A 27444-nucleotide genomic window follows, 5' to 3' on the forward strand; every position below is an offset into this window, starting at 1 on the left:
ACTGACATTTAGTGTGCATTTTATTCTGTCATTTATTCTCAACTTTCCTCTTTTGAATTTGCCTTCTGTTTCTTTGATCATTGATTTCGGTTCAGTGGATGGGATCTTCCACGTGACAAATGCAAACTGATAGAACAATCAATATTCAGCATTAGTCATAAACAGTAAGGTTACTATGACCAAATATTGCCTCTGCATACTTGCCCATTTACCCATTGTATCAGAATTTATGTCATATTTAATAAACAAAAGTAAAATTTATGGTAAATTATTTGCTTACATACTTACTGTAAGGTTTCATGTCTATCAGGATGCTGTTGTATCACTTTTGCTAATGCATCATACTCTAAGAAAAATAACATGGAGAAAACTATAAAAATGCTGTTTCACCAACACAAATGAATGAGTTAAAAATATCTAATTATCGGTAATTTAGTTCCCAGTAAATGAACCAAAAGAACAAAGAAAATTTGCAGCCTAGGAACAGGTCCTTCGGCCCTCCAAGCCTGAGCCGATCCAAATCTACTGTCTAAATCTGTCACCCAATTCCAAAGCATCTGTATCCCTCCGCTCCCCACCTACTCATGCATCTGTCCAGACGCATCTTAAATGAATCTACCGTGCCTGCCTCTACCACCTCTGTTGGCAACACGTTCCAGCCACCCACCAGTGTGTGTGAAGTACTTGCCGCGTGTATCCCCCTTAAACTTTTCACCTCTCAACTTGAAAGCATGACCTCTCATTATTGAATCCTTTACTCTGGGAAAAAGCTCATCTCTATCCACCCTGAATATACCCTTCATGATTTTGTAAACCTCAATCAGGTCCCCCTTCAATCTCTTTTTTTCTAATGAAAACAAACCTAACCTACTCAACCTCTCTTCATAGCTAGCACCTTCCATTCCAGACAACATCCTCATAAACCTTCTCTGCACTCTCTCCAAAGGAAATTGAGACCCAAAGCTGAGACAGGAATTAACACAAGGGCAGGTGACAGGAAATCCCAAATTGAAGGCAAGAAGATATCTAAAGACGATCAGAGGAAGTGATGCTCATGTTGGTTGAGCAACAAGAAAGGGATTTATGTGGCGAACAAGAGTGGAATGAGTGGAGATCTGTAAATAGGGAGATAGCCAAGACAGCACTGAGACCATGAGGTATTGGCAAAGTGTTGAAAAAGTGCAAAGTTACAGATCTTGAGGCTGCCGTACAGTGCAACAGAAGATGAGGGAAAGCCCAGAGTCTGTACAATAACTTCTCAAGTTGTAGCCTGGTTACTTGGATGCTTCAATTCAACTTTAAGTAATTGCCATGTGTTAATAGCAATGGATACCTAATGGCATGTGGCATCTGTAGTGTGGTTATTTTATTCAGAGAATTCTGCCTTAAATGAGCCATAAACTTGACTGGGGATTTACTGAAGGTTGGGGTTTTCAGGAGGTCCAAGTTATGGCTCTAGATTATATGCTGCAGTAGTGTGAAAAAAAATTAGAATAACTAGACGTGGTGATTAAGTTTCTGATCTTTGTCCAAACAACTTATTTTTATTTTACTCAGAATATTTATTAGCATGTAATGAAATAGATGGGGACTTGAGCTTCGGTTTCATTTTTTTAGTACAATGTGATTCAGAACATTAAGATGGGAAAAATAAATTTGTTTAATGCAAGTCAAATAAAAGTAGATTAAACAATTTGAAATGAGGGACACAGACAGTGTGTATTCCTTATAGATATTGAACCTGAATTTATACTCCCTATTCAGTCTAGTTCAGGTTCATAAACTAAACATTTATATTAAAGCTACTAACATAATTTCAGATAGAGATATTTTCATCGACTGAAGTTTGTAAAAACATGCTAAATATTGACATCTGAATGTTAAAACTTGAAAAAGATCTTGTATTCTTCAATGCAGATGTTACTTAACACGAAGAAACTAACATTTTCTTGAATACTGTGCCATGAGAGAATAATAATCAATGTACGTTCTTCTCATTGTGGTAAAAATTAAGAAGCTTGCAAAGAGTAAAGATGTCCACAAGTTCAGAAGTTGAACTATTGCTCCCAGCCTTATGACAAAGATTCTACTTCTGTTAGAATTTGATTATAATTTTTCCACTTTACAAATGTTTTAAATGTCTCAATACGAGAAACTGAAATAGTTATAAAATGTTCCAAAAATATTGTCATAGGCCAACATTTCATGCCTTTCTGTATGTTAAAAATAATTGTGATTAAAAATTATGTTGCTCTTACTTTGACTGCAATGTAGTTTTAAGGAAACAAATTCCAGTCAGATTGTTTGCATATTTCAAAAAATGTTTTGATGATAACTCGAATAATTAGCCCTAATCCAGAACTGGCAATAGGCATCTCTCTCTATTAGAGGCAGACAATTGATTACATGGGTTGAAGGGCATCACTCCACAAGCATGACGCACAGTTCCATGGACTACTGCAGCTGGTATGAAGATTGAACCTGTGTCACTGCATCACATTCTGACATCCAGATGATAGTTAAAATTGCTACATGACTGGAGAAAATAATTTATGGTAGCTTAAATATCAGTTTTCTGATAGAAGATTCTGAAATTTTTACTCATTAATATTTTGCATTTCTCTACTTATGTAGTAACATTGACCCTTCTAAATATAAAATCTGGAAGAAAGTTTTAGTACAGCCCATAGCATACATATTACTTATTAACTAAGAAATAAAAGAAAGATGGAATGAACTTCACAATTGTATTGAATCCCAAAGAAATTTGCAACATATACATAGTTTTGAAGAGTGATAATTTGTTATAAGGGGCAAATTTTACACACCGCATAGCCTCACAAAATACATTGAGATAAATGACTAGTTTTAATCTGTACAAAGTTAAAAAGCAACAATACCAGGTTATAGTCCAACAGGTTTAATTTTTTTTAAAAGTTATATTCTCAGGTTAACTGTAACAATTGGTGTTAGCCAGACAATATATTGAAGGTGTTAGCCCCCCCTGCGTCCTCTGTCTGTGAGATAACAGAGTCCTATATGAATTCATGCTGTTTTTGAGAAAAGTACAATGTAACTCTGCAAGTACAAATTCACCCCACAAAACATATATGTATATGAGTGCTTGTGTGCACGTGCGCCTGTCTGGGTTGGGGTTGAGTGTGAGAGAGAGTATATGAGTGTGTGTATGAGAGTGCAGAGTGTCTTAAGTCTGAGGGGATGAGTGTGTGTGTCTGGGGTGGGGGGTTGAGAGTGTCTGTAAGAGTGTATATGTGTGTGCATCAGTGTAGAGTGATCGAAGTCTGAGAGAGGATACATGTGGGAGTGTGTGTGTCTGTAAGGGTGTTTATGAGTGTCTGCGTGCGTGTCCGTGTGTCTATAGGAATGGCTGAGAGTGAGAGATCCACATGCACGTATATACATATATGTTTGTGGGGTGAATTTGTACTTGCTGAGTTATATTGTACTTTGCTCAAAAACTGCATGAAGTCATGTAAGACTCTTATCTCACTTTTTAGATAAGAATCAGTCTAAACATTATGGCACAGAGAACACGGGGCTAACACCTTCAACATATTGTCTGGCTAACACCAATTGTGTTGTGATTTCCACATGAAAGAAGTGAAACTATCATGGTATTCGAACAGATGAAAGACTCAACAAACAATTAAGGTATTTTTCAAAGTATAATTTCAGTTACATCACACTAAACTTTTGCTATAAATTCTGTCCTCCACAACCATCTGATTAAGGAGCAGCGCTCCAAAAGCTAATGCTTCCAATTAAGCCTGTTGGACTGTAGTCTGGTGTTGTGATTTTTAACTTTGTACATCCCAGTCTAACACCGGCATCTCCAAATCAGTTTTAATCTGGTTTGCTTGAGACATTGGCTCATCAACAGATGATGGCAAGGACATGGAAGTGCAATTGTATATTTTACATCCACCCAAGGTACTAAAAAGCACAAAACATGAACTTTGCAGTGTAGTCCATCAAAGTAACAGCCTGGATTATGTATTCATATCCAGAATGAGGTTTGAAGCAACAACTTTTGATTCAGGGATAACAATGCAGCCATTGCAACACCTGATGCTATGTTTTTACTTCATAATTGAGTCCATTTTTAACATAATATTCCTCGCTCATTTGACAGAAATGAAGTACATTAAAAAGGCAGAGGATCTTCATGTATAATTTCAGGCAGACAAAATTTTCTATGTGATATTAATGCCAGGAAAATTGTGGGTGCTATAAATCATAAATATGGACTTGAATGTACAGTTGCTTAAATCAGCTACCACCACACACGCTTTGTACAGACGTAGAGCTACGTGATTTATCCTGATGCCCTGCTAAGATGTTAATGACTAAGATGTTAAGTGCAATAATGATGTTTCTGAGATGTTACTTATGCTAATATATACCATGTCACCACACAAGTATTACATGTAGCATGCAAGAACAGGAAAATAATAAAGCTGGCTATTCTAAGAAGATTCATTTCCCAAAAAAATATCCTTATGTAATGCTGGGGTGGGGGAGAAAGAAGAGGTGGTTTAATCTTTGTGATTCAAACTGATCTTCTTCAGCATGAAATCAGCACATTTATTCCACAAACAAGTTGAGGCCAGAATGTAGCAGCATGGTGGCTCAGTGGTTAGCACTGCTCCCTCACAGCACCAGGGACCCAGGTTTGATTCCAGACTCAGGTGACTGTCTGTATGGAGTTTGCACATCCTCCCCCGTTTCTGCATAGGTTTCCTACTATAGTCCAAAGTTATGCAGGTTAGGTGGATTGGCCATGCTAATTTCCCTATCATATCCAGGGATGTGCAGGCCAGGTGGGTTAGTCATGGCAAATGCTGGGTTACAGTGACATTCCTGCCTAACCCTAATAATGTTACACCAATTTTCTTATCAAGAATTAATCTATCTCTACCTTAAAAAACATTCCAGTCTCTGCTTTTACTGCCTTTGCAGAAAGAGAGTTCCTCGATGAAAAAAAAGTAGAATGTTACAGTTTGGGGAAGGAGTACAAAAAGGTTATGCTTTATGGATGTAGGTTGCTCATTGAGCTGAAAGGTTCATTTCAGATATTTCGTCACCTGTTCATTTTTTCTCCGAGGGTGGTAAATGGGATCAAAGTCAATGTGTTTGTTGATAGAGTTCCAGTTGGAATGCCATGCTTAGAATCAGAGTCATAGTGTTGTACAGCATGGAAACAGACCCTTCGGACCAACCCGTCCATGTCGACCAAATATCCCAATCCAATCTAATCCCATCTGCCAGCACCGGCCCATATCCCTCCAAACCCTTCCTATTCATATACCCATCCAAATGTCTTTTAAATGTTGCAATTGTACCAGCCTCCACCACTTCCTCTGGCAGCTCATTCCATACACATACCACCCTCTGCATGAAAAAGTTGCCTCTTAGGTCTCTCATTTCTTTCTCCCCCTCACCCTAAACCTATGCCCTCTAGTTCTGGGCTACCCCACCCCAGGGAAAAGACTTTGTCTATTTATCCTATCCATGCCTCTCAATTTTGTAAACCTCTAAAAGGTCACCCCTCAGCCTCCGACGCTCCAGGGAAAACAGCCCCAGCCTATTCAACCTCTCCCTATAGCTCAAACCCTCCATCCCTGATGACAGCCTTGTAAATCTTTTCTGAATCCTTTCAAGTTTCACAACATCTTTCCGATAAGATGACCAGAATTGCACGCAATATTCCAACAGTGGCCTAATCAATGTCCTGTACAGCCGCAACATGACCTCCCAACTCCTGTACTCAATACTCTGACCAATAAAGGAAAGCATACCAAACACCTTCTTCACTATCCGATCTACCTGCGACTCCACTTTCAAGGAGCTATGAACCTGCCCTCCAAGGTCTCTTTGTTCAGCAACACTCCCTAGGACCTTACCATTAAGTGTGTAAGTCCTGCTAAGATTTGCTTTCTCAAAATGCAGCACCTCGCATGTATCTGAATTAAACTCCATCTGCCACTTCTCAGCCCATTGGCCATTTGGTCAAGATCCTGTTGTAAACTGAGGTAATCTTCTTCACTGTCCATTACACCTCCAATTTTAGTGTCATCTGAAAACTTACGAACTATACCTCTTACATTCACATCCAAATCATTTATGTAAATGACGAAAAGTAGAGGACCCAGCACTGATCCTTGTTGCACTCCATTGGTTACAGGCCTCCAGTCTGAAAAACAACATTCCACCACCACCCTGTCTTCTACCTTTGAGCCAGTTCTGTATCTAAATTGCTAGTTCTCCCTGTATTCCGTGAGATTTAACCTTGTTCACCAGTATCCCATGGGGAACCTTGTCGAACACCTTACTGAAGTCCATATAGATCACATCTATGCTCTGCCCTCATCAATCCTCTTTGTTACTTCTTCAAAAAACTCAATCAAGTTCGTGAGACATGATTTCCCACTCACAAAGCCATGTTGACTATCCTTAATCAGTTCTTTCCTTTCCAAATACATGAACACCCTGTCCCTCAGGATTCCCTCCAATAACATGCCCACAACCAACGTCAGGCTCACTGGTCTATAGTTCTTTGACCTGTCCTTACCATCCTTAAAACACTGGCACCATGTTAGCCAACCTCCAGTCTTCTGGCTCCTCACCTGTGACTATCAAGGATACAAATATCTCATCAAGAGGCCCAGCAATCACTTCCCTAGCTTTCCACAGAGTTCGAGGGTACACCTGATCAGGTCCTGGGAATTTATCCATCTTTATGTGTTTCAAGACATCCAGCACTACCTCCTCTGTAATATGGACATTTTTCAAGATGTCACTATTTCCTACATTCCACATCTTCCATGTCCTTTTCTCACTGATGCAAAATACTCGTTTAGTATCTCCCCCATTTTCTGCAGCTCCACACAAAGGCTGCCTTGCTGATCTTTGAGGGGCCCTATTCTCTCCCTAGTTATGCTTTTGTCCTTAATATATTTGTAAAAACCTTTTGGATTCTCCTAAATTCTATTTGCCAAAGCTATCTCATATCCCATTTTTGCCCTCTTGATTTCCCTCATGTCTCTGTTTGGCTTGTCACAGGATGGATGTGTTGTCCTTGCTCATCTGTATGTAAGGATACTAGTGAGAGTGGGTCATGTCTTTTTGTGGCTAGTTGCTGTTCATATATCCTGGTGACTTGTTTTCTGCATATTTGTCCAATATAGTGTTTGTTACAGTTCTTGCAAGGTATTTTATAAATGATATTAGTTTTGTTTGTTGTCTGTATAGAGTCTTTTAAGTTCATTAGCTGCTGTTTTAGTGTGTTGGTGGGTTTGCGGACTACCATGATGACATCACCAACCCAAGGAAACCTAAACACAAAGAGAAAGTGGGTCAGGCCACGAGTGCTTCATCCAGAGGCTCACTGATTATGTTACCTAGTACGGTGACGGAACGTCTGAAAACGAACCTTCCAGCTTAGCGAGTAAACCTACATCCAGAACCTCAACCTGAGCTACAAATTTTCTCAAAACTTGCTAGGTTATGCTTTAGTTTAGGGAATTGGGGAGACCAACCTGAAATACGGTGTACAGTACTAGTAATCTTATTTAAAGTGTACGTGAACAATGTCACAAATTGAGAACAAGGAGTTACCATTTAAATCAGGGATCATCTATTTAAGACACAGCTAAGGAGAAATGGTTTCTCAATAAAGCTTTAGAGTATTTGGAACTCAGTACCACAAAAACCTCATTTCTTCCTCTGTGTTGAACACCATTTGGAGGAAGGTCTGAAGATGGCAAAGGCACAAAACATATTCTAGGAGGGGGAGCCTCAACGTTCAAAACGAAGAGCGGCTTGGTAGCACCACTGCTTACTGAGCTGACCGAAAGGACATAGCTTACTAAACTGGGACTGCAGAAGGTGGTGAGAGAATCAGCAAAAGGGAAAAAGCTACTTTACCTTGTCTTCACCAATGTCCCTGTCCCAGATGTAAATGTCCATGACAGTATCAAGTTGAGTGACCAGTGAACAGAACTAGCTGACCCTTAAGCAGGTTTTTTCAAGACAACACTACCGTCTATCCAACAATATGGAAAATTGCAGTCATGCCCAGTGCACAAAAAGCAGGATAATTAGACTTTGCCACTTACCACCCTAATCAGTCTACTTGAATCATCAGCGAAAAAATAGAAATGGTTGACAACAGCTCTACTAAGTGGCTCTACCAAGAAGTAACTTGCACACTGACATTCAATTTAGATTTGGATAAGGCCACCTCAGCTCCTGACCTCATTTTAGGCTTGGTCCAAACATGAACAAAAGAGCTGAACTCCAGAAGAGTAAAGAATGACTGTTCTTGACACTAAGATAGCATTTGACCAAGTTGGCATAAAGGTACCCTGGTAAAACTGGAGTCAAGGAGAAAAATAGCACAAGGGAAGACAGTTGTAGTTGTTGGGAGGCCAATCATCTCAGCACAAGTCATCATTGCAGACATTCAAAGTTGTATGCTAGATCCACCATGTTCCAAGACTACCATCCTCTATCATAAGGTCAGAAGGGGAGATGCTTGCTTATTGTTGCATAATGTTCACCAGCATTTTTTAAATATATCCATGCACATGGAATGGATTGCTAGCTATGCTCGTATTTAATACCCACTTACAACTACCCAGAGAGCAGTTAAGAGTCACATGTAGGCCAGATTAGGTAAGGACAACTAATTTCCTTCCCTCAAGGACATTAATGAACCAGATGGGCTTTTCCGACAATAAACAAAAGAATCACGGTCATCGACGCATCTTCAGATATTTTACTGAATTCAAACTCTTATCATCTGTCATGGTGGAATTTGAACCCAGGGTCTGGAGAATATTACCTGGGTCTCTGGATGAGTAGTCCAACAATAATACCAACAGGTCATTATCTCCCCAATTTGCAACACCACAGATAACGAAGCAGTCCGTGTCCACATGCAGCAAGGCGTACCCAACATCCAAGCTTGGATTGATAAATGACATTAACATTTGCATCACACAAGTGCCAGGCAATGGCCATCTCCAATGAAAGTGATATTGACACTTTGTCCCTGAACATTCAATGGCATTACAATTGCTGAACCCCACACTAATCAACACTCTTGAGATTTCCATTGACCAGAAATTGAACTGGACCAACCACATGACTATTGTGGCTACAAGAGCAAGTCAGAGACTAAGCTTTCTGCTTTGAGTAATTCACCTATCTCCCCAGTGCCCATCCATCGAAACAAGACTAGTCAGGAGTGCAAGATTGCAGTGGTAAAAACAAGGACTGCAGATGCTGGAAACCAGATTCTAGATTAGAGTGGTGCTGGAAAAGCACAGCAGTTCAGGCAGCGAACTTGCCTGAATGAATGCAACCCCAATTGTACTCAAAAGACTTGACAGCATTCAGGACATTGACAGCAATCAGAACAAAGTAGTCCACTTGATTGACACCTCATCGTAATCAGAACAAAGTAGTCCACTTGATTGACACCTCATCCATTATCTTCAAATTTCACCCCCTTTCACCTCCAATGCACATTGCCTACCATCCAGAGATGCACTGCAGTAACTCACCAAGATTTCTTCAATAGCACCTTCCAAACGCATGGCCTCTATCTCACAGAAGAACAAGAGTAGCAGATACATTCAAATATCATTGCCTGCAAGTCTCCAATCTCTCCCCCACCCCCTAACCTCCCGCAAAACACCTCAATCACGATTTCAAACTATATCACTTTTTCTTCACTGTCATTGGGTCAAAATCCTGCAACTCCCTTCCTCACACCAAGGTGGATGTCTCTACACCCCAAGAACAACAGTTTAAGGAGGTAGCTCACAACCAAGTGCAATTAGGGGCAGGCAATAAATGCTGGCACATTGACAGTGACATCAGTATCCCATGAGCAAATAAAAATAGAGGTAGCAGAAGCATAATCTTTGAAAATTGATAAGACAGATGTAGATAGATTCTTGATTTTAAAAAAAAGGGGTGAAAAGTTATCAGGTGTCAGCAGAAATATGAAGTACTCAGATCAGCCGTGATATTACTAAATGCTGGAGCAGGTTTGTGGGGGCTGAGTGGCCTATTCCATTGCCAAGTCTATGTGGCATCTCAATTGTCTGAAGGTAGTTACTTATGGTTGGCAATGCATTCTTAACTGTCTTGGCATGATATTGTCTGATGTGACAATGAAGGATGTAAAATGTCAGCTGGTACAGAACCTGAACCTGTCATCGGTGTTATTAAACAACATTCTCTCGGCAACTGAATTAATTGGCCCTATTGCAACTAAATTGAATTAAACTAAGCACAATGTGCATGACACACAAGAAACATATTTAAAAATTAAATTGTGTCAGTGATGCCATTAAAACTGAAAAGCCCAATGATTATCTTGTCCAGTGTCCAAACTACTGAGTGTGTGCCTAAAAGGGGAGCTTATAAGGGGGTTTAGGGTACTAACTAGTCAAGATAAATGTTGGCAGTTCATCATTGTTTACCTGTAGTTGGAATCTGTTCATTTGTTATAAATACTGAAACCTGGCTCGTGCTTTATATCAATGCCAATTTTAAAGACAAGTAAAATGCAGAATTCTGCATACTTTTTAAAATCTAACTTTTGCGACAGCTCCAAGAACAGCATAGCTTTATTTCCAGCACACTACCCCAGTGAGGTGTAACTTCCTGAATTTGGTGGCCAATTTGCATATTATTAACTTGTAAATATTTTTCCAGTAAGTATGGACCCACTATAATGTAGTCATATGCGAGAAACAAGCTTGTAGCACTGCAAGTGACTCAACTACACAGGTACTGATGGTTGAGGGTGGAGAGAGAAGAAGCTTGGAAGGGCAACAGTGACAGACTTATCAAGAGTTAGGGGAACACACAGGAGTTTCTGGGGCCACAGACCTGGCTCCAGGATGGTATGCTGTCTGATACCAGGTCATTGATGACTGCGGGAGGAGGGTGAAGTACCAGAGATCCCATTTCTCACATTGCCACAAACACCATACATAGAAAAAGGGATGAAATCCTGGAATTAGAATGTAGGGCATTAGGCAAAAGATCGAAATCAGTACCGTTAAGGCAGTAATCTCAGGATTGTACATCATGTTTTATTGAGCGGAAAAATAGGACTTTTGAACAAATGTACAAATGGCTGAAAAAGATGGCGTGGGATGAGGGCTTTAGATTTTGCTGCATTGGGATCAATTCTGGGCCAAGTGAGAACACTATAGGGAGGATGGAGCACACCTTAGCAGGACCTGGACTAAAATATGTGGGGAACTTTTCTAGCGCTATTGGGAAGAGTTTATACTCCATTACCACTTACTGGGGTGGGAACCTCAGAGAATTTAGATAAAAAATAAAGCTGTAATTGAAGTGGAGAGCAGCAGGAAAGTAACTCCTAGAATCAACCAGGGTCAAATTACAGAATATGTTAAGGCAGAACTTAAAGCACCTGTTTCCGAATGTGCACAGCATTTGCAATATGATAGGTGAAGCAATACTGGTCATAAAAGCAAATGGCATGATTTAATTACCGTTATAACACACTGCTGTAGGGCAAGCCTGACTGGGAAATGAATATCAAAGGATAGTCAACATTTGGGAGAGAAGGACAAGAAGAAAAAGGTGGAGCAGTGCTGGTAATAAGGAATAAGGTAACTGTATTACTAAAAGAGGAAGAGGAGGTTGTTTAGATGGACCGAAGGAACAGCTAAGGGGCTGCAAATATTGGAGAAATAATTTAAAGACCAATAACAGTAAGTGGTAATGTAGAGAATTGTACAAATCAAGAAATTAAAAGGTGCATGATAGCAAATTGAATAATCATGGCTGACTTAAATCTTCAAATAGATTGGGTAAATCTAATGAATACTAAGCTTGTGGAGAAAGAAATCCTAGAACACAATCCAGATCATTTTCTGGAGCAATATTTTGAGGAATCAAATATGGTACAAGCTGTTTAAGATCCAGCATCATGCGCAGTTCTGATCCCCAACCTAAGGAAGGATATACTTGCCATAGAAGGAGTATAGCAAAAACTCACTAGACTGATTTCTGGGATGGTGGAACTGTCCTTTGAGAAACATGAAAGTGAATGAGCCTGTATTCTCTGCAGTTTAGATAAATGAGAAGCAACTTCATAAAAAATATTAATGAAATCCTCAAAGGGGTAGAGATAAAGGATATTTCCATTGGATGAGAGATCTAGAACCAATCTCTCAATAAAAGACACACAGATGGCAAGGAACCTTTTCATTCAGAGGATGGTAAATCTTTGGAATGCTCCATCCCAAAGAGCTGAGGAAGACCAGTCTTTGAATAATTTCAAGACAAGACTTATACAATTAGAAGTAGAGCCTTGGGTAGCATTGTAGAACAGAGAGACCAAGGGGTTCAGGTACATAACTTTGAAGCTTGAATCACAAAGATAGGGTGGTTAAGGTGGTGTTTGGCATGTTTGTCTTTATTGCTCAGATCTTTTGAATATAGGAGTTGGGACATTACATTGAGGTTGTACAGAGTGTTGAAGAAGCCTCTTCTAGAGTACTGTCCCCCGTTCTGGTCTGACTGTTATAGGAAGGATACTAAGCTGGAGACAGTTCAAAAGAGAATTACCAGGATATTGCCAGAAACGGAGGGTTTAGGTTATAAGGAGAGGCTGGAAATTTCCCACTGGTGTGTAGAGAGTTGAGGGCTGACCTTACAGATGTTTATAAAATAATGAGAGGTATAGATAAGATGAATAGCTGGTGTCTTTTCCTTAGGGTCTGGGATTTCAAGACTAGGGGCATTTTTGTTTTAAGAGAAAGCAGAAAGATTTTAAAATGACATGAGGGGCAATTTTCTTACACAGGGAGAGGTTTGTGTATGGAATGAACTTTCAGAGTAAGTGGCGGATATGAATACAATTAAAACATTTAAAAGACATTAGCTAAATACATGAATAAGAAATGTTTGGAGGGATATGGGCCAAGCACATGGGGCCAGTTTAGTTTGGGATTATGATCAGCAGGGACTGGTTGGACCATAGGATCTGCTTGTGCTGTATGACTCTATGACTATGACAAGGACTGATACATTTCTAGTTACAAATGACATTAAGGGCCATGGGAATAGTACACTTTTTTTTAAAAAGGGGATGGGATGGTTGAATGGCCTGCTCCTGCTCCTATATTCCTTCAACTCTAAACAGAAATCTTAATATAGATTTTCCTGGTGCCTGTGCTGATTTCTTGGATCAAACTTCTTAGTTCAAGACGACAAATTATTTGAATTGTAGACAAACAAAAATTGCACAAATATTACCTTGACGATTTTTCCGAATTCGTTTTGCTTGTAGAATCTGTTTTTTGCATTCTGAGATCTTGTCATGTGCAGCTGCAATGTTACTTTCTGAAAATAACAATTTTCTTCACAAACACGAATATAAAATAGAATTCATTTTCATAAATTCTCTTGCATTCCAAAGGTTCTCATCAGAAATGTTCCACTGTATGCAAGACCGTAGTAAAAAGTAAATGGATACTCTAATTCTAATGTACTAACACACCGTATTTGTTAGTAAGGTACTTCTTTAGAAGTAGATTAGATTAGATTACATTACAGTGTGGAAACAGGTCCTTCGGCCCAACAAGTCCACACCCACCCGCCGAAGCGCAACCCACCCATACGCCTACATTTACCCCTTACCTAACACTACGGGCAATTTAGCATGGCCAATTCACCTGACCTGCACATCTTTGTGACTTGTGGGAGGAAACCGGAGCACCCGGAGGAAACCCACGCAGACACGGGGAGAACGTGCAAACTCCACACAGTCAGTCGCCTGAGGCGGGAATTTAACCCGGGTCTCTGGCGTTGTGAGGCAGCAGTGCTAACCACTGGGCCGCCCAAGTATTTGGCACAGGTTTGAGCTTTCATTAACAATCCAAATGTGGAAGTATGCATGCTAAAATATTCAAGGAAAATGTTTTAACAGTACAATAATAATGGTCAGCATTGACTACTGCAATTATAGCCAAGTACCCTGAAAGCTCCAACATAAATTTTCAAAAAACCAAACTAACCATTAAATAAAATTGTGTCTTTCTTCCTTCATCTGCCCTCCATAATACTTTCAGCTCTCCACTCCAAAACATGGTAGATTGTACTGGATACATTTCAAGGGCTATTAGCAATCTTCTGCACAATTTACTATGGCCAGCATCTCGAAGATCTTTGAGAGTTACAATAAGATAGCTGTTCTCAGTAAAACTCTATGTTCCACATTCAAATACATCATTCAAATTCTTCTGCAGAATTCAAATGATGCTAACTAAAGGCTCAAACTGCTTTATGCGAGTATGAACATAGTGCATTATGCTCCTGTAATGTCTCTGTAGCTTATACATGGTCAGACACACCATCTTCACCAAATGCCACTGTGATTGATGGGCTGGTCTTTTATTACCTATCCAATTATAACTGGAACATTTTTGCCAGTGGCCTCTCTTCCTCTCCCAGCATTATGTCACCTCAAGAATAACTTTTACGTGTTCACTTTTATTTACCTATGACAGCATTATCTAAACATGAAATCAGCTTTCACACACACACACACAAGAAACCCACAAGTACCTAACATTTAGCCTTGGATCAGCTGCTTTTTCCCTCAGTTACATAGCAGCAATAACAAAGTAATTGTTTCCAATGCCTGGCACAATGATTTCATCTCCTTCCCTGACCATTGCCTCAAATTGAACCAGACATTTTTCAGCCACTTCCTGTTGACCGTTGAGCCAAGCTTCTAATCTTATATCCTCACTGTCTCAACGACTGTTCATTTTTCCATCAACTCTGATCCTGTTTCAGCCCAACTGCTGCTAAAACTCTCATTTGTTTCTTTGTCATTCCAAAGGGAATACTTTAAACACCAGTCTTTCATTCCAGTAATAAACACATTCAAAGCTCTGGTGCCATTATTTAATTCTGCAGCAAACTTCAATACCCATCATCCTTCTACTTCTCCTGAACTACACTGGCTCTTACTCCCTCAATGTCCCAAACTTAAACTACATCCTCTTATTAAGTTTCAATAAGATGACCTTCATTCTCTAACCTTCTCAAGTATGATAATTCTGGTTCATTCTTTGAACTTTGATCTAGTTTTGTCTAACTTTAAAAATTATGTAGTAGAGCACTGCAGAAATAAGACATCCAATAGTCCTGAGAGGTTCATTACCTTCCATGTTAATCTTGATGTAAGCAAATAATGTTTGTATTACACAGTAAACATACAGGCAGATCAAAAGTACAACATGCATTTCTGACCAGTCATCCTATAAAAAAAACTAATCAGTGCCACTTGTTTACCATTACAAACATACCAATTTCACAGTACCACTTTCAAGATTTTTCTTACCTATGTCTTTTGATATTTTCTCATAATTCAGCATTTCCCGCAGATTCATATCATACACAAGCAAAGTTTTTCCCATAGAGAATTCACACTGCCCCAAGGTACCAAGCATGCGCTGGTGTTGGCTATATCTAGAAAATAGTATAACGTATTAAAACACAACAGTCAATTTTCATCCTACCTAGTGAGATGTGCTGCTCCTTTAACAAGCCTTTGTTGTCCTTGTTTTTCTTTCAGGAGGTCGTAAAGACGCAGGTTCCGAAATATCTGTGATTGATCTAACTGAAAAAGCTTTTAACTTAAAAAAACTTGCACAATGAAAGGGGAGTGGCCAGTTCTCTTAGTTCAGCTTTTGTCTTTGTTTTGATTTGGTATTTAGCAAGCAGTCAGTTGTGAAGCTGCTGGACCGAAAGAAGGTCAATGCTGATCCTTCCTCTCTCTGACATCTCTCCTGCTAGATTTTCTCTTATTTCTGCAAAGGGGTGTTTATGGGGCTTGTAGTAAGTATTGGAACAGCATCATTAAGTTGGGATAATCTGTTGAGCTTTTGGATAGGTTAAGTTATGCTTTTTCTGTTCTCTTTTGTTTGTGTTTCATTTGGTAATCTTGCAATAAATTCTGTTTTGTTTAAAACTAAGTGGTTGGGCCAGCTGCATCACTCCAGGACTATCCACTTTATTCCTGCTTAAAATAACTAGCAAAGTTAGGGTCCAGGCTACTTTCTTGAAATGTGTTGAGGGGTCTGGCCTGGTCCATAAGAACAGCCACTAAACAAAGTGCTGTCATGAGTCGCAGATTATGACTGTCACTGGAAATTCCAGAAGCACAATTTTATATTTCACTTCAAATAGGAGGTCAAAACCCAAAGCTAAACTTTTTATTTCACAGTATGGTTATTTTATGAATAGCTGAACCAACAGAAACCCGAGGCTTGATCAGTACAAAATTAGTTGGAGGCTATAATGGTGCCCACTTGAGCAAGACATTAAAGGATATCTCAAGTCAAGGAGCCAGCAGAAAATAGTTCAAAAGAGAAAAGTAGCAAAACAAATCAACATCAAAACTATAGCCAAGTATAAAAGATTACAATTATGTTTATTTTTCACAGCTCCCCCCCACCAAAATCAACACCAATTCCCCAACTATCTCCCAATAACAATGCTGTTTACTGCACAGGGGATAGAATTTTAGAAAAAAGGGATCCTTTGCTACAGTTGTATAGGTAATTGCTGAGACCCCATCTAGAGTACTGCATACAGTTTTGGTCTACTTATTTAAGGAAGAACATAACTGCATAATAAATTAAAAGATTCACTCAACTGATTCCTAGGATGAGGCAGCTACTTCCAAGGCAAGGTTGGACAGATTGGGCTTTTAAGCAGAATGAAAAAATGATATAATTAGATAGAGAGAGCGTTTAGCAGGGTGAATACTAAAGGGATGTTTCTCCATCTGGGAGAAAACTGGAATTAAGAGACATAATTGAAAAATGAGGGTTCTCCTATTTAAGACAGACAAGGAAAACTTTTTTCCTCTCTCAGAAGTTCATGCGTCTGTGATATTCTCTTGCCAAGAGAGCAGTGGAGGCAGGATTATTAATGTTTGTAATTTTAAACAACTAAGGATTCTAAAGGTATGGGCATAGATGGGAAAATAGTTGAGGCCACAATCAAACCAGTCGTGATCTTATCAAATGGCAGAGCATTTCAATAGGACAAATGGCCTATCCCTGTTCCTAATTCATATGTTCATAAAATTGATGTTTCATATCTAAGTTCATGAAATACACATTTCTGTTCCGTGTTTGTTAACAACGTGGTCAAATAGCAATGACTAATGTTGTGTTTAATGTTTCAAGATTATTCTTAATGATCTGTTCCAGGTGAAGTACATAAATGTTTAAAACAGGTTTCAGTACAATACCTTGACCTGTATTAGGAGAATTTACAGTAGTAGCAAAATGAGATAGAAAAATTATTGCAAACCTCATTTCAAAAAAGGATGTTAAGTCAAAAATAATCTTAATTAATAAAAAAGTTTAGAATGATCATCCTTAAAATTGCTACTGGATAAGTAAAGATTAAAATCTACAGAGAATTCAGGAGTTTAGTGAAGCAAGTCAATAAATCTAAGCATAAACAAAAGGCAATCACATCTAACAAATGTAATAAAATCACTTGGTAATTTTAAATCAGTGGATAAGCATTGTGCAATGTACAGGGGGCAGAAAGTGAGAGAGATCCTTTTTTCTAAATAAAGTCTTATTTTATAATGGCCTCATGTCAGGTTTTAAAACGGCTACTAACAAACAAAGATTGAGCAAATTGGCTCCTTCCAGAAATTTCCAACAATTACCAGGACAAAAACAAATTCATCACCTCCTGGAATGTGACGCTCCTTGTACTGCATGAACATTCCAGGCAGGCTAACACAAAGGTCTGGAAGTTAAGATGTCTAGCTCTATACAACAGACAAGTGAAACCCAATATTGCTTGACTTGGTTCGACAAAAAAAACAATGGGTTCTGACCAGGGAACATCAAAACCAGCTCGTTAGCCGAGTGTCTCAACCAAAAGCCCAGTACTGTGACTGAAAATATCAGTTTGTTTGAACCACCATCAATCATCCAGCTGTGACTTTTGCTTGTAAAGGTATAGTAATTCCAGGCTTAGCTAGCACCTGCCTCTGATCTCTCAAAAGTCTGATTTCAGGAAAAAAAACTGTCTTTATCTGCAAGGTAAACCAAGTCCCAGCTTACATCTTTTTCTGGAAATTAACTGCTTGACTTCCTGTGGAAGGAACTTGTGTGCACAACCAGCTGAAAAAACCTCAAGTAGAGGCTGACCTATTGGACACTCTAATTCATGCAAATTATTTCTGAAATCTTTGACCTTTAGTAATTTGCAATTTCTTTCTTTGTTGAATCAATATGCACATGAATGCGGGCATTCACTTACATCACCTCTTTTGTCATTAAATCAGTCCTTCTTTTTGGTCGACCACTAACCTTCCCTTGGGTTCTTTTGATCCCCTCCCTACCTCTGTAAAAATAACCAACTACATTGCTAATATTTACCAGTTCTGGAGATAGGGCACCAATCTAAAATGTTAACTCTGTTTCTCTCTCACTCGCTAAGTATTTCAAGCACTTGCTGCTTCTGTTCCTGGATAATCTACTTAACTTAAGAATATTGGGGAGAATCAGGGAACTTGTGCATCAACAAAATAAACATCCAACATGACAAGGTAACTCATTTGTCAGTGATTGATATAACAAGTTGCACATTCATTGCAAGCATTTAAGGAAGAGCTGTGGGTATTGGGGAGCATTTCCCCACTAACTGCTGGGTTTTTTTTTAAAGAACTTCTTTGATGGACTTTAGGCATCGGAAGAATACCCCATCCGTTTTTTTCCCTTCATTGGTCTATAACTTTTTTCTTGCCTTTTCCAGGAAATTATACAGTCAACTTATCTATGTCAGAACACACAGTAGTTGTGCCACACTATTAGAGACAGGCCCACAACGCAGGTTTAATTCCCATACCAACTGAGGTTACAATGAAGGTCCTTCCTTCTCAACCTTTCCCCTCACCTGCAGTGTGGGGACACTCAGTTTAAATGACCACCAGTCAATTCTCTCTAAAGACAGCAGCTAACTAAGATCAGTTCTGGTAGGACTATGGCAACTTTGCATTTAAACAACAATAGTATAGACATGCACCAGCCGATTCTTTCCTTTCTTTGTTGTTTGGATGCACAGACAAGCTCTTCATAAAATCAGACAGCTCAAAGAAACACTGTACATTATTAGCTGGTCTACAGTCAGGAAGTGTTAACATATGAAGAATTTGTCACCCAGCACAATAGGTTCATAATGATCATAAAGGCAGATAGACAATTTAATGCACGGATGGGAGGGAATATCATCTGATTCAATACTGGAAATTAATGACAGCAGTACTGAATTAGACAATGGAAATAGAAAGTGCTGATAAACTCAAATTTGTTTAAATTACGTGGTACTGAAGTGGCAATAGTTGTCTACATAAATAACAGAAAATAAAATATTCACCAGCAGAACACTGAAACACTCCACTTATGCCCTTTCCTATTAGATCAATACAAGGAGATAGTCCTTTTCAGAAAAATATAATGTTCGTATTCTCGAAATACTGGATGAATTATAATTTGTATGAGTGTGGACAAATATACTTTAAATACTGCAAAGATTATGAAAATAATTTTTACCAATAAAAACATACAAAACGATTTGGCATTGAAATTGAACAAATATAGTTAACTGCCTATAATACTTATGATCTCACACTCTACAAGCATAAACTTCCACAAATTGTCTAATATATTATAATGTAACTTTCCATATGTAGCCCTTTTACTAAGAGATGATTATTAGAGATGCTCATCTCAAGTGAAACTAATCACATACCCCTCCTCTTGAGATCCTGAATTACACCATTTAATGAAGCTTTTTAGTAGTAGATTAATACGTCGATCATCTCCAGCACCATCTCCATCAATTAGAAGCCGCTTACGTATAACTTCATCTAAAATGGAATAATTGAGATAATAATACTCATGTTTTCCAATCACGTTGGTTTCAGATTCCCTAGTGTAATAAGATTTTACTTCACTCAAAACATTTGTAAGAATTTTTTTTTAAACTAATGAGGTCTCATCATTCCCAATATATCATTCATGAAATTAACCACTTGTACAGAAGTCTGCTTTGTTGTTTTTCACAATTGCATGATCCTGGCACGCTGAGATTAAAATACGCTAATAAGACTTTCAAAAGCAAGAGTCAGATGAACTGCAACTTAATGTATCACGAGAAATTTTAAACAAAATCCATTCATTTCAGAGCAAACAGTTAGCTTAGAAGCATTTTGGACAAAAATGCTATTTGGGAGGATTTTTAAACAAAGTAGTTCAGTATATGGGCAGCATTGACGCTTACATACATGCAAGCTAAAGCAAAGATAACTGTATATAATATATTAACTCAGCTAAGTTGCTTGACAGTACAGCACCAATTTGATAACAGAGAAGGTGCTGCAAATCCATTTTTTCTATAGCCAAGGGAAAAATGTACAAATTTTTTCATTCAAGTGTGGCAGCATGGCAGCTCAGTGGTGAGCACTGCTACCTCAGTGCCAGGCTCCTGGGTTTCATTCCACACTGGGTCGACAGTCTGTGTAGTGTTTGTACATTCGCCCCGTATCTGCCTAGATTCCCTCCAGGTGCTCTGGTTTCCTCCCACAATCCAAAGACATGCAGGTTAGTTGGATTGGCCATGCCAAAAGTCCATAGTGTCCAGGGATGTATGGGTTAGACATGGGAAATGCAAGATTATAGGATTGGGGTGGTGTCGTCCTGTTCCTCCCTCAAATGAAGCAAAATGCTCAGAGACACAGTATACTTTTACCTCCTCCATCTGTATTCTAGACTTTGGAGGGAGAGAGAGAACGATCGCCCATATGCAGAGACATGAGTCTTCTCTGGAACAGCAGTTTCTCAGTGAACTATATAGTCATTTTACAGGGAAGAGCATCCAGATAAGGTAATATACATATCATTTGGGTGACCACTACAAACAAGTATCAATAGCAGAGACCGAGCCCTTTACTATTATACATTGAATGTTCTTAACCTTGTTAACCGGATTCATACAATGGATACTTTTCCCCTTGTTAGCTAACCTTGCATACGAAATGCTTCCAATATTGTTAAATGACTCTACATAATGACTGCTTTTGCACCTTGTTAACCCATTACCTTTGCCTCCAGGACCCCATTGTTAACTCTAAGTCCTTATCTGCTTTGAGTCATGCTCAGCTGAACCTCTGGTTTCACAAAACTCAGAGCTTAACTCTTCTTCCCTGCTTGCTTATACCCTACAAACATTCTCAATGGGAAATGCAATGCTACAGGAATAGGGTAGGGACGTGTCTGGTGGGATGCTCTTTAATGGACTCGATGGGCCAAATAGCCCGTTTCCACACCACAGGGATTCTATAAAATGTTAACTCAGGACATAGGAACATTTAGCCTTGACCCTGTTCAACTATTTAGTGAGATTGTGGCTGATTTGTGACCTAATTCCATATGCCTGCCTATGGTCTATATCCCTTAATACTTCTGCTTAACAAAAATTAATCTGTCCCACATTTAAAACTAACTGATCCACTATCCACTACCATTTGTGGAAGAGAGTTCCAAACATCTATCATCCTTTGCGTTTAGAAGTGTCACCTAACATTTCTCATTAAGGTCTGGTCCCAATTACCAAAGCATGTCCCCTAGTTCTAGACTCCCCCAATCAGTAGAAATAGTTTATCTTTATCATCTCTAGAAGGATGCTTTGGTCCTGGAGTTTATAAGGATGAAACCTGGACTTCAGGTGTTCAAGTTATGAGGACAAATGAGATAAATTAGGCCTTTAAGAACCTGAGGAGTAAAGCTCAGTGAGCTACCCTTCTCTATATAGCTCAATGGAGTGGTGCCAGAAATTATGAACACAGGATGAAAGATTAAGCTGCAAAGACATAACTTGCATTTATGGAAAATACTTACAATGTATTAAAGTGTCATAAAAAGTGTTGCTTTTAAACACCAAGTCACAAAGAGTTAACTGGGCAGAGCTTGGACAAAGAGGTAGGCTTTCAGGCAGACCTTAAAGGAGTGTGGAAAGGTTCAAGGAGGAACTTTCATAACCACGGGCCTAGCAACAGTTTAGGGCACTGTGTTCAATCGAGGAATAATTAAAATTGGACATTGGAGAGGTGAAACAATTTGGGAGCGATGGAGGGCAGAATTTCCCTCAACACTACCAGAGATTGGGATGGGTCAAAAAAAGACTAGAGCTAGTAGACCACATCGCATATGTAATGGAACAGATCGTTCTCTCCCTAGTGACAGTGAAATGTTTATCTAGAAAGTGCGGGCGTTAGGAATGGGTCCAAAACAGAAGAGTGAAGGGCCCACTGACCACACGCTGCGCTTCTCCATTCTCATTGACTGAGGCCTTGTGCTCTGACAGGGTCCCCACTCCACTTCTACCACAGTCAACCACTGTGTCCCTTTAAAGCTCCATTATATAAACGCACAGGGAGCCAGTTAACCGGAACACAATCCAAGCCGCTTCCCCATCGTTACCGAGGAAGCCCCACCGACCGGCAGAGGCCCCGGACTCCCGCCGGCACAAACTACAACTGGGGACCGAGCCGAGCCCGGCCGGCCGGCCGCAGCAGACGAGTCGATTCAACAATGAGAATTCCCGCCCGCCAACCCAACCCAGTGCCCGGATCCGGGTCCGGAGGCCAGGCCCCGACAGCGCGAAACGAGAAAAGGAGCAAAACCGTACCGTCAGTGACCGACATGGCAGCTCCAGGGCGGGGTCAGTCTCAGGGGGTGGAGTCAGAGGAGTCTGATGGTGAGGAGATGTAAAGAGAGAGGGAAGAGAAAGGGGAGGAGAATTATTTTATTTCATTTATTGCTGTCATATGCAGTACAGGCAGATTGTACCGTAAAAAGTGCATACGAGTAATAGTAAAGAGCAATGTTACAGCTGCAGAGGAGGCGCAAACACTAAATTTGAGAGGTCCATGCAGAAGTCTAATAACAGCAGGAAAGAGCTTGTTGACGAACTTGTTGGTACATGTGTTTAAGGTTTTGATTCTTCTGCCCAAAAGAAGAGGTTGGAAGAGATTATAACTGGGGTGGGAAATGTCTTTGATTATGTTTGCTTTCCAAGGCAGGGAGTAGTGTAGGTGGACTCAATGGTTGGAAGGTTGGCTTGCATGCTGGACTGGGCAGTGTTCACATCTCTGTATTTTTTCCAGTCCTGGGCACAGCAGTTGCTGTACCAAGCCATGTTGCATCCAGATAGAATATTTTCTATGGTGCACCTATAAAAATTGGCAAGTGTCTTTAAGGACATGCCAAATTTCCTTAGCCTCCTGAGGCATTGTTGTGCTTTCTTGAGGCTGCATCGTCACTCCTAGGAACTTGATGCTCTCGTTCAATTCCACCTCAGCTCCATTGATGTAGAGAGGGGTATGTCCTCCACCTTACTTCCTGAAGTCAATGACCAGCTCTTTCATTTTGTTGGTGTTGAGGGAGAGATTGTTTTCTTTACACTGAGGATCTGAAACCTGAATACAGGCTGAGGTAACTAGTTGTTGTCAGGAACAACCACTTAACAGATGCTCTTAATAACTTAATAAAATGTCTTCTCAATGCAAATAACATGACAAAATGGCTCCTAGACTGCAAATCGACAATTCTTCTAAAGCTGCATAAAATGGCTTTTAATCTGCTTCAATAGAGATTAGCAGAAAATGCCTCCTTTACAGCATAGAAATAATTAGACTGGATAAGACATTACTGGCCATCCTAACTGACCTTCAGATGCAGGTGCAATGGCTCGGTTAGTGAGATAAGGGTGGCCTGAGTGTTGGAAAATAAAGTTGGTTCCCAGGAAATATCATTGGACCAAATAATTGTCAAATAAAGCAGTATTGTGTATTGATTGGTAATTGTTGAATGTACTATGTGATCATGGCCTCTACCCTTCTTTAAGAAAAGTATAAGAATGTCTTTTTTTAAGCCATGTGCACAGCTCCTCTGAGGAACACGGAAGTGTATAACCTCTGTGTTTCTGGATGTTCTATGCCCATGTGTATGAAAAATAAAGAGTGAAGTCTTAAAAAGCCAGACCAATTGCGAGTGTTTATTGGCTGATCGCGGAACAAAGAGACCCCACTGGGAGTCCAGATCTTCAACGCCACGCCACCACTATCTCTTTCCTGTATTCTGTCTGGTCATTGTTTAAGATCCAGCCTACAATGATGGTGTCATCAGCAAACGTGTAGATGGTGTTAGGATGGAATTTGGCCACAGTCATGAGTGTACAGCGAGTATAGTAAGGGACTAAGTACGCAACTTTGTGGATTGTTGTGGAGGAGGTGCTGTTGTCTATTCTCACTGATTGCAGTCTATTGGTCAGGAAGTTGAGGATCCAGTTGCAGAGGGCAGCGCAGAGACCTAGGTCTCTGAGTTTGAAGATTAGTTTGGTGGAATTATGGTGGATGAGTATGCCACTACTATTACAGGGTTCATTAGAAAGTGTGTGAGGACTGCGTGCGAAAGAGGTCAGTTTGAATGTTTCCCAACTGGAAATGATGAATAAACCATTGAGGCATTGAGGACACTGCATGAATTTTCTTTGGTACTGGGATGATGGTGGCCTTCTTGAAACAGGTGGGGACTTCAGATTATCGTAAGGAGAGGTTAAAGATGCCAGCTCCCACCAGCTCATACACGCAGGATCTGAGTGCTTAGCCGGAGACTCCATCTGGGCCAGTTGTTTTTCATGGGTTCACTCTCAAGAAGGCTGAGCTGATGTCTGCAGCAGTGTCTGACGGAACAGTTGTGTCTGAGGCTTTCGGGGCAGATGACGCCATTTCACTGACCTTTTGTTTGAAACAAGCATAAAATGTATTGAGTGCATTAAGGAGGGATGTAGTTTTGTCCTATTCTATTCTGCTTCACTTTGTAGCCTATTGTGTCATGTAGGCCTTGCCACAAATGGTGAGTAAGCAGGAGACTGGAAGAATACAGTAAGCCAGGCAGTGTCAGGAGGTGGAGAAGTCAGTGTTTTAGGTGTAAAAGATGTCTGTGTGGTTAGTTTGGGTCTCTAGCTTAGTCTGATATTGTCTCTTGGTATCTCTAATAGTCTTACGGAGGTTGTGTAAGGATTTCCTGCCAGGGTTTTTTGATTTGAACACCACACATTTGGACTTCAGTAGGCAGTGGCTCCCTGGTTCAACTATTGTTTCTGGTTGGAGAACATTCGGATTGACTTCTTTGGCTCTCAGTCCTCGCCACACTTGCTAATGAAGTGTGTAATAGCAGTAGCATACTCATCTAGGTAAATTTATCGAGAAGGATGACAGAGAGGGAGGAGAAAGGGGAATGACGGTGGGAAAGGGGCAATAGAGAATGACGGAGGAGTTGATGATAGAATGAGGGCAGAGGAGATGGGAAAGGGGTGAGGAGAGGGGCTAATGACCGGGAGGGGCGAATGACAGAGGGTGGGGTTAATGACAGAAGGCAGAAGAAGACAGATGAGGAGGGGGGAATGACAGAGGGAGGGGGATTGGTGATGAGGAAAAGGGTATCACAGCAGAAACCAAAAGGTAGTACCAAACAAAATTCTCCCTCACCAACAAGTGATAGTCTGTGCCAAAATGCCTTGTCCCACAAACTAATCAACAGCTATTGATGGTTATGCTCACCAAATCATAGCCAATATCCCAGATTCTTGATCACTATCCCTGGATCTGTCCAACACAAACTACTAATTACAATCTACCATCCTTCCCCACTTGGTGAATCAGTGCAGATCCATGTTGGAAGCCATTTCAAAATTAATAGCTCTTTATAGTACTCAAGCAAAATAAATGAATTAATGGTATAAATAGCAGTTAATGGGTATTATCTTGTTGGCCTTACCCAAACATGGTTTCAAGAAAGTCAATGCAGGGAGCTAAATATTCAAGGGTTTGTAATTTTTATTTCAAACAGACAGAAAGGAAATAGTGGTTGCTATTTTTAATAAGCAATAGAATAATTACAATCGCAAGAAATTATCTTGAATTAGAAAATATAGACTAGGGACAGGGGTAGACCAGTCAGGCCCTTGAACCTGCTCTGCCATTCAATAAGATCTATAGCCTAACTCCACATGCCTGCCTCAGGCCCATATCCCTTGATACTCTTGCTTGATAAAAAAATTGTTTATCCCAAGATTTAAATTTAACAATTGAATTGACATCAACCATCATTTGATGAAGACAGTTCCAAACTCCATTACTCTTCATATCTAACATCTCTCCTGAATGGCCTGGTATTAATTCTTAGACTATGCCCCCTGGTTCTCAAAACTTCAATCAGTGGAAATAGTTTGTCTTTGTCTAGTCTATCTTTCCATGTTATTATCCTGAAGACCTCAATTGGATCACATTTTAACTTTACATTTCTAGAAGCTAAAGGCCTAATTTATCTAATTTGTCCTCATAATTTGAACTCCTGAAGTACAGGTTTCATCCTTGTAAACGTGCACTGAACTCCCTCCAGGGCCAAAACATCCTTCCTAAGGTATGGTACCCAGATCTGCTTACAGTATTCTAATGGAGTTTACCAAGGATTTTATATAGCTGCAGCATAAAGTCTACATCACCATATTCCAGCCCTTTAAATATGAAGGCAAGCATTCCATTAGTTTTCTTGACTATTTTCTGCATCTGTTTGTGGCATTTTAAAGATCTATGCACCTGAACCCCTAAATCTTATTGGACTGGCAAGTATTTAAATTTATGCCTTCTAAAAAAAGTTTATCCTTTTACAGTCCAAAAATGGATAACCTTGCTTTTATTAAAATTCATCTGCAACATTGATATGGATGGGGGTAAGATTTAACAAGGGGAAGAAGACATTGATAAGGAGTGGTCAATAGGCACCCTAATAGCTATATGATAGGACAGAGTATATTAGCAGATAATGAAAGTATGCAAAAAAGATAGTGCATTTATCATGGGAGACTTGAAATGCCAAAGCATACAAGGCTATGGGTCAAGAACCGGAAAATGGGATTAGAATAGTTAGATGTTTGTCTTTGACTGGCATAAACTTGATGGGCCAAAAAGCCTTTTTTGTGCTGTAGACCCTTATAACTATGACAGAAGTGAGGGGTGGGGAGGGGGGCATGGAATGACAGAGAAAGGGAAGATGAGGGAAGGGGGATATGGGGTGGCGAGAGGTGACAGAGAGAGAGGAAAACAGGACAGGAGAAGGGAGGGAAAGGGGAGAAAAGGGGACAGAGAGAGAGAACTATGGGAGGATGAGAAGTGGGAGGATGCAGGAGGGGAGCATGAGACAGATGGGGGTGAATAGTACATGAGTGGGAGGGCAGAGAGGGAAGAATGGAGCAAAA

The 27444-nt window shown here is 39.9% G+C and overlaps 1 protein-coding gene across 1 annotated transcript in view; it reads right to left on the reverse strand.

The window, feature by feature from the left end:
- The window catches only part of thoc7 (THO complex 7), a 31753-nt gene extending 8905 nt beyond the window's left edge, over positions 1–22848 (reverse strand). Inside the window, exons 1-5 of the mRNA XM_043708263.2 lie at positions 22813–22848; positions 19876–19993; positions 15431–15558; positions 13336–13422; positions 289–346 (exon numbers count right to left, since the gene is read on the reverse strand). Coding sequence (XP_043564198.1) covers positions 289–346; positions 13336–13422; positions 15431–15558; positions 19876–19993; positions 22813–22828 — 407 coding nt within the window. The 5' untranslated portion in view covers positions 22829–22848. The remainder of the gene's footprint in view (positions 1–288; positions 347–13335; positions 13423–15430; positions 15559–19875; positions 19994–22812) is intronic.
- Between the last annotated feature and the right edge of the window lie 4596 nt (positions 22849–27444).

Source organism: Chiloscyllium plagiosum, unplaced genomic scaffold (genome assembly GCF_037043375.1).
Source record: "Chiloscyllium plagiosum isolate Xiang-an unplaced genomic scaffold, Cpla_swu_hap1 HiC_scaffold_14, whole genome shotgun sequence".
NCBI lineage: Eukaryota > Metazoa > Chordata > Chondrichthyes > Orectolobiformes > Hemiscylliidae > Chiloscyllium > Chiloscyllium plagiosum.